The sequence below is a fragment of the Erithacus rubecula genome (genome assembly GCF_903797595.1).
Source record: "Erithacus rubecula genome assembly, chromosome: 5".
Lineage (NCBI taxonomy): Eukaryota > Metazoa > Chordata > Aves > Passeriformes > Muscicapidae > Erithacus > Erithacus rubecula.
The window spans coordinates 40,526,496-40,535,266 of NC_136687.1; the positions used below are offsets into that span (position 1 = coordinate 40,526,496).

Here is an 8,771-nt window from a genome sequence, read left to right on the forward strand (position 1 = left end):
TTTATCAGTGTTATTCTATAATAGTTAATTCTACCTTGTGCACAAATGAAAAATTGAAGAAATACACTCATGATTTATTTTCATCATACAGATTTAGATTTACTTTCAACACAGATTTTCACTTTAGGTCACAATATGGTTGTACATACAGATTTGGTAATATGTAAAGGTAAGAATGAATACCATGCTAAAAAGATAACCATGTACAAATACTGAAAGAAAATCTCTCTGTACATTTTAATAATGGCTACTGTGGAAAGTATGGTCGTATTTTCATGCTCATCTTCTTCATTGAATACCACGACCCTTTCCAGTTCATCCATACAACACCATCATCTGTCCCATGTTTTGCCATGTCCCAGCTGTAGGTCCCTCCCCAGTAGTATCTGCCATTGGGGTTGGCTGAGTGGCAGCGGTTGTACCACCATCCACCACCATCTTGTCTGGAGCACTGCTTTCTTTGATCCGAAGTAAACCTGATGAGGGGAAAAAGAAAAGATGTTGAGAGTGACACCTGTAATATCGTCTAACAGATCAACAGAGTACATATACCTGCTCATGTACTGAAATTTTCAAACCATAATAAACAATTTAAGTTCTCTCTGAACTTTCTATAAAGGATTGACCATCACAAGTGTGTGCTACACAGTACACCTCAGAAGGTAAAGCTAAGAAAAACATATCAAATTTTAGGTGCACCTCTTTAGGAATGTCACTTTAGTTTACTGATTGATAACTACAGTTACTTGCAGTTCATAACAAAACCAGTTATCAATTAAATTTAAAGATAGAAAGCAATGAGAAATGTATGTTTTCCCCAACCTAAATAATTCCTTTATTCATGAATATGTAATCAGGTATTAAGCATAGATTAGACATATAGTGCTTTATTATGTACTTCACAACTGAGCTCCTGTCTTCTGAGTAGGCAAACATTGCTTTCTAATTGATATGCTACCTGCCTCTTTCTTCAGGACCCATTATATTTTACTGGAGTGAATACCCATATTTCTGCTTGGTGTCCTCAGCACTGCTGCTGTCAGTCTCTGACTATTGCATCCAGATTTGCTGCTTTGTCTGTGGTAAGTCATTCATGGAATCAATAAAATTCAGCATGCTCACTTCTTACTTGACCATGGACCGTCATCAACCTAATATATAGTTATATATAGTTTCACCTGTCCTTGGCTATGCCAAGAGAACTGCATAGACATTTAGCTGGAAACTTGCAGAGATAGAACATATTTTGACATACTACAAAATGCTGTGACAATTAGTGGCAAATTACAGAAGTATTCTATATTCAGCTGTATTTTTATTTTAAATGTCTAGTGAAAGTACATACCATCCATCATTGTCTCTGTCATAAGTACTGAAGTACATGCCATTGTGAATTGTCATTGTCCTGTTTTCTCCATGCAATTGGGATGCTCCTTCCATCAGCGCGTTTCCTGCAGTGCCTTTGTAATTGCTAACTGAAAGCTGATACTTTTTTCCTTCATTCTGTATGGTGAAACCTCCATAATGAGCAGATACTTTATCACCATTCCAGTCCTCCATTTCAATTAAAACTTCAGTGGGCCCTATTTTGGTAAGCTGGCTGATTTTGTCATTTCCAAGCCAATATTCACCTGAGAAGCAACAAGTGAGAGTTCTGTGAAACAGACTTCGCAATATACTTCAAGGCAACTTTATTATTTGCCTATAGTAGTGGATTTGTTTATTTAAAAAAAAATTTAAGAGCTTGAAAAAATAGGAGAAAATGGCTTCTTTACATTTTATGCTCGGTGTTTTACCTGGTGTATCGCAGTAGTTCTTCCCTCCACTCTTGGCAACATTTCCAAATCCTTTTTTATATTGATCCCATACTCTTCCGAAATTAACACTGCCGTCCTGGCGGTTCTGAATCAAAGTCCAGCCTGCAGGAGCAAGAGTATTCAGATTAAATTGCCAGAACAAAAAGAGCATCAAACATTAAGATACAGTCCTTTTCATTTCACCTCAGGACCAGAGGGGTACATGGCTTCCTTGCAACAGGTCCTTCACTGCTTTTGAACTCAGCTTTGCCCCTTTTGCTCACACTTAAGTAGAACCTTGCTTCGTAACAAAAGGCGGAAAAAGCAGAACTTGAAGGATAGCCCTTTTGTCAAGAGCATTGGAGCAAGGTAAGAAATGAGCCAGGCTGTCCTTGTCTGCCCACCTGTACACCATCCATGATGGTTGTAGTAAGATACATACACATTTATTTCCAATTTCACTATAGAAGTATCCTATTCTGCATTAGCATATGACCTCAACAAGACTTCCTTGAACAAGTCAATCAGATTTAATTATCAAGTAATTACAAAAGGTATAATTTCATATTTCTTTGTATAAAATACAAATTTATAATATTATTTTTGCTAGCATTCATTTATTAATATTTCAACAATATATTATTTCACACTAACCTCCATTATCTGTTTCCATGTCACAGTATACTCTGTATGGCTTGGCAAAAGGATCTGGCTGGATGAGGTACATTTCGGATGTCTCGCCTCCCTTTCTGATGATATCCTCACATTCTGCAAGAATAAAACAGAGACTGTTACTGAAGGTCTGTGAACTTTGACAGCCTTATCCTTTGGTGTGCTGTTATATGGGAACAGTTTTAAATATCTATAGATAGTATTTTACTTTAATTTTGGTTTCTGTTATACATCAAGTGAAAGAATTGTGGAAGAAAGAATACTGAACTGTGCAACTTTTTCAAAGAGGAATTTCTGAAACTTCAAGCTAAGTGATGCAACACCGTATACCTTACAATGACTTCTTGAACTAGACAAGCTTGTGAAAGAAGAACCTTTCTTGACAGAAAAAAATCAAGAGCTCAACTATGATAGTCACAAATGTATCACCTCCACCTTACAAAGTCCCTGAAGCACATATTTCTTTAAAGTGCTGCTTGTCATTTACGATGACTGATATTGGATAAGAGGATCTTTGTTCTGACCAGTATAATGATCCAGAAAAGACTTATTTTTAAATTTAGGATCACTTTTCATCTTTCCTAATACCCTAATCAATTGTACAGGCTTCAGATGCATCCATCAATTTGCACAGTGACATAAATGGGAGAAAAGATGTCATTGTAGTTAAATGAATACCTTTGCCTGAAACCACAGGAATATTACAGGAAACAGCACATGGGGAACGACAGTAGTCCACCTGGGTTGCAATGGCATTTTCCAGTTTTTGTATCTTTTTGTGTAAAGAATCCACAACTGCACGAAGGACCCTGAGGCTGGATGGGATGTTATTGTCCAGATTATCCTTTATATAACTGTACTGCAATTCCACTTCTGTGTTGAACTGAGAAAGTAAGTTATCATTATCTAGAAAAGAAAAGAAATGAAAAGCAGATTAGTTTTCAACATATTTCCCAGTTGGGAAATGATGAAGAGCAATTTGTAAGTATAATTTGAGATGCCACTAGGAAGAAAGGAAGGAAGGAAAGCAGGAATGGCACTTCTTTTGCTTACTTTTCTACAGCGTACAAAAACTATGCAGATATTCTCAGGGAAGTGGTACATGTGTACTGATGGTTCTTTGCTAGGTAATAGATTTATCAGTGGTGCTTTACTCTGCCAAAGAGCAGTAATACCCTTCTTTCTAGGGAGCCTTGGTGCCAATCCAGAGGCTGGTCATAAGTGGATTGGATGGACATAGGAAAACAGGTAAGGGGAACACGTGAATGATGTACATTTAGAGGCCTCACATGAATCTTGCCTTAGTATGAGATCCATTCCGCTGCCTCTCTCAAAGCATGTTCTATAAGATTTAAGAGGTCATAAACACAGAACCCTGCTTTGCTAGATTCCATGGTATTTTTAATTTTAAGAAGTCCCACTAAAAAGTAATTGTAGGAATGCCAATAAAACTTCTATACCGTTTCAACTAGTAGTTAATAGAAATAGCATACCTTTTTTTTGTTTTTGCCTCTTTACCAATTTATCTTCTAGAACGGTCACATATTCATAGAAAGTTGAGGAGCTCTCTGAAAGTGTGGCCACTTTAGCTTTTAAATCATTAACAACTGCATTCACAGTTTTTTCCTGCTTTAACAGCGTAGTTCGCAGTTCACATCCAGTTGGACACAGCACTCCCTTAAAAGAAGGAAAAAGGGCTGTAAAAGTAAAGTTCTAGTCACATCAGTAAACAGCAGTACCTTTGAACACAGTGAAAAGTTTGTAATGTGAGAACAGGTATTTAAGCACCTAGATAAGCTTTACCAAACTTCATTTGTTGGCAACTTCAACACTCAAATTTGTGCTCAGTCACTAAGATGCCTCTCAGAATTGTTACAGCTTGCATCTTCCAGCAGGGATCATGACAGACACAGTGGGACTGACTGCCGCAAGGCAGCAAAGAGTGTGCTGGATGTCAGCACGCTGGCAATGCTGTCCTGTAAGCAGGGACTGGGAGTAGACTAGAATTACATTTTTTAACCAATTTTATGAAAGATATGACAGGTTGGGGTTTTTTAGTCTCCAGGGTTCCTTAAGATGGTCTGAAACTGAATCCAGCTCTTCTGCACAGGTTTTTCCTGTCCTTAATCGTAACCTGTGCAAAGCCAGATGGAAGGCACAGGCTAACCCACAGATACTTCTTTTCCTGGTTTACAGTTGAACTCTCATCTCCCCATCTTTGCTGTTGGCTGACTCTGACACTAATCCCATGGCCTCTGACACATGATCCTTCTGAATGCAGTCCTAGAAAGCCCAAGCAAAGTGAGGAAAAGCTGGACTGCTTTAAATGAATGACCATCCTTTATTTGACAAGGAAAACTCTCGTGTTGGGTGTACTAAAAGGAAAGGACAGCATGCCATCAGCTGTATCAACAGCCAGACACCTACCAGCTCCTCCTGGCCATGCTTGCAGCCTCCAGCATCAGGATAGACTATCCGCTCCTTCTTGTCATCCGTCTTCCCCCGCTTCGGCGGCCGGGGCCTGTATCCGGCCCCACTGATGGGAGGTGCCACAGGCCGGAGCGTGGGCGCCATCTCACGCCTTTTGTCCACGGGCCGGTGGCCACGGACGTCAAGCACAGGGCCCTCCTCCTGCATAGCCAAGGGAGATGAAACTCTCTTAACCTGGGATTGCTGCTGCAAAATGGGGTGCACAGGGTGCAGGCATCCATTCAGCACTCTAGTATTTTAAACAGCAAGGAAACCAGGGAATGGAAGAAAAAGCCATAATGGAAATATTATACTGACATTATGTATGTCATTGCTACCCCTTCCCTTATAATACTAGTCACACTCTCCATATCTAGATAGAGAGGAACTAAAAAGTCTTCAAAGTAAAAAAAAAAATTTCAATAACCAATTTTGAGAAAGGAATAAATCTTAGATAGTTCAGAGCTACTACGCACCATAAAACTTGGAAGTAGTAGGCTACAAAGAAAGTAATTGGACATCCTTGGGGCTAAGAAGTGTATTCAGCAGCACATTTTCAGTGTTCCAGTTTTTTATTGGGCAACAGCAACATTCATAAGGTCAGAAAATCAGGCCACAGTCAAATACACCATCGGGTCTCAAGCCATATACCAGCTCTTAAATGATGAAATTTGGAAAACTGTTTAGTAACATCTCTCAGAGTTACCTCTCTCTGATACATACATTCCCCATATCTGCCAGAAAGGGTTAAGTCTAAGAGGCTGAGCAAGGAAAACAGGCCTGATCCCTAAGCATTTTTTCAAACAGAACCATTCCAATTAATAGTTATTTGAGCTACTGAATCTAAACCTACAGCTGTTTCCAATCCCACTCAGACTTAACTCCAAACAATAAACATTTGAAAGTATCCAGCATCACAGGCTTCAAGTAGATTCAAAAGTAAGTAGTATACAAAACACAGAATTGTTAAAAATTATTTAACACATTAGTCTTATCAGTAGTCAATGTGCAGACACAAGTGCTTAGATTGTCAGAAGTCTGACTGTCCAGACCAATTTAATTTTTACAGGGATTTTCAAACTATAGAAAAGTGCACCAAAATTCTAAATTGTGTTTCCCACTGAAATATTTTACTTAAACAAAAATAAATACATATTAAACTATTATTTTATATTGATTCTATTATTATTGATGAATAAAAAATATTTATTTTCCTTCTGTTTAGCAATTATTACCTTTTAATTTCTAATGTTAATTTCCAAATTGTACTAATTGGTAATTTGTTTGGTTTTGTTTTTTTTAACGTCTACTGACTCTGCAGAAAAGTTTTTACTATCTTTGAGACAGGACATGATTAATTACATATTTCTACTCCTTTATACCTAATACTGATTGTCCGTAACCTGATATGTCAACATTGCTAAATTAGCATTCTTAAATAACTTAACTTAGCTTAATAACTAATCTTGCCATCAAACATTCTTCATTACCTACAGAAAAAGAAATAGGAAGAGAATATCTCCAAACTCAGAAAATAACTATTATTATATATAAAAAGTTAATTTTTTGAGTAATTGAAGTGGGATAAAACCATGCACTGGAGTATCTTTCCCCACAACATATTTAGCTAACTCACATAAGCTGAGTAAGTCATGCATGCAATTAAATTAAATCAATTATTAATGACTAATTATTAATCAATATAAGTATTACAACCTCATCGTCATAGTCAAGAGACCCCTGGGGTTGAACAGAAGAAACACAGAGCAGGAGCAGCAGGAGCAGTTTCATGGTGCTGGCTTGCTTGAGCAGTTCAGTGATCTCTTTTCTTCAGCTCTGACAGGGAGAAGTCTCCTGTGTTTTTTTATACATACACAGCAGCACTAATTTCCAGCTTCCCAGTGATAGGGTCAAGCCTTCTGAGCAATCAGAATTTCTCTGTTAATATTCAACTCTTCACTCAGTGCCTGAATACATCAGTTGTTGAGCAATTCCTCTGGACAACTCTTATCTATATGACCCAGAATCCTTTGTTGATGCTGGCATCAAATACATGTTCAGATTCTTAAAAGTACCTCCTGCTCAGATTACACAAGGTTACCATTTTCTCAAAAATCACAAGTGTTTTAAAACAGCTGAAAAGGTGAATGGCCAAAGGGAAAAAAAATACAGATTATTACAAATTATAGATGTCATGTTGTGATGAGTCCTTTTTCTTTCTCTGCTGAAAATGTGAATGTTTCAGAAATATATTAATGTGAAGACACATCATACAGATTGCTGCATTTTTCTGGTTTGATGGTGCTTGATAGGTATGCAAATCTTTGAGTCTTCTAACATAAAAGTAGAAAAAAGGTATATTAATTACATTAATAATTTTGAATAAAAGCAATGTTTTGATTTATTTAAGATCAGATGAATACTGTAAGCATAAGCCAATATCATTGCATTAATATAGCCTTGTGATACTGTAAATGAACTAAATTCAGTTTTACAAATTAATTTGCGGGTTTCTTTTTTTAATACAAAAATTATATTTTTCAAATATTATTTAAATATTTTTTAATAATCATTTAAGAGAATACAGCCTGAAGTTACTTGAAATTATAGTGAAATACTCCAACATACTTTCTAATGTTTTATAGGAAGTTGCAAATCACTGCTTTCATATTACAGAGTTTTAACATTTCAGTGTGTTTATATCCTGTTATTTTCTGGGGGGTTATAAATGACTACAATGTACCGAATTAAATTAAATATGCCAAGTGAGAGCCAGCACACTTTTCTCAAGTCATTCATATCGATATCTGAACCAATGAAGGGATCCAAACTGTAGTCTAAGCTTCCATTCCAAAGACTAACTTGATGGAGGGGAGGACTTTATGGGAAGCAAATACAAGAACAGCTAAAATTGCTTGGTTTAGGCCTTTTTCCTGTATTCGTGCTGTTGTCAGAATTCCAGTAAACTCTGAAGATTCACAAAATATGAAAAATGTTTAACATGACTGGTTTAATTATTAAACAGTTTGTCCCCAAATCAACCATGGCTCAAGGAGCTAAAACTCCACTGAACTGGATCTCCTGCGTGAGGATATGACCAACACTATTAGATTTAAAAGAACACAAACTTCTCCCTGCAGACATTAAAGAAATCTGTCTAAGGCCAAAACTGAGATCATTAACAAGTTATTTCCACTTATGAATACTAGCCAAAATGTTACCATTGATTTTGGGAATATCCTAACTTTTAATACAGTTTTCCCTCTGAAAGAAGTTCAGCCACCCTCATCTTACATATGGAAGGGATGTCTTCAAACTTTGCCCAGAGTTTAAGAGTAGCTTGTGGTACAGTGGAACTAAAAGCAGGTCTCACTATTCCTGAGCTGGAAACTCAAATTATCCAAGGTCAGTTCACACAAATCTTAATTAAATATTAATAATATCAAGTGATATTTGTACTTAATCTGTTTTGAAACCATCAGCATGATCTGCAGTAATTTATGGTGTCCTCCTTCAGGTATTAAGCTCTTTAGCTCCTGATAAAAAGCCCTGGTTGTGTGTGTGCAGAGGCTGTAGGAGACTGGATGATGAGGGTTGGCCCAGGAGCCACCAGGCCAACTGCAGAGTCCAGCATGGGAAACGCCTAGACTTATTCTGCCTTGAGATGGGATTTCTCCTTTGAAACTCAGCTTTTGACCCTCCCAGCTCCAGAACTTTTCAGGCTTCCCCAGGAGAGTTGGGTGGCTGTGTCTCCCTGAGATTCTCCACGAGCAACACGCATTGCTCACACCCCAGCAGCTATGAGCGAAAGGACCAGATGCCTCAGGGCAGGGA

At 37.5% G+C, this 8,771-nt stretch overlaps 1 protein-coding gene across 2 annotated transcripts; it reads right to left on the reverse strand.

Moving 5' to 3' along the window:
* Positions 1 to 229: 229 nt before the first annotated feature.
* FGB (fibrinogen beta chain) lies at positions 230 to 6,804 on the reverse strand. 2 transcript variants are annotated; one of them, XM_079305448.1, is made up of 8 exons: positions 6,651 to 6,804; positions 4,896 to 5,096; positions 3,962 to 4,145; positions 3,147 to 3,374; positions 2,451 to 2,564; positions 1,797 to 1,919; positions 1,346 to 1,631; positions 230 to 476 (listed from the first exon to the last, which is right to left on the reverse strand). In XM_079305448.1, exons 1-8 carry the CDS (start codon positions 6,726 to 6,728, stop codon positions 248 to 250), a joined length of 1,443 nt encoding a protein of 480 aa, XP_079161574.1. In that variant the 5' UTR covers positions 6,729 to 6,804; the 3' UTR covers positions 230 to 247. The 2 variants fall into 2 exon arrangements, with proteins under 2 accessions (XP_079161574.1, XP_079161575.1); XM_079305449.1 differs by lacking the exon at positions 6,651 to 6,804 and having other exon boundaries at positions 4,896 to 5,120.
* Between the last annotated feature and the right edge of the window lie 1,967 nt (positions 6,805 to 8,771).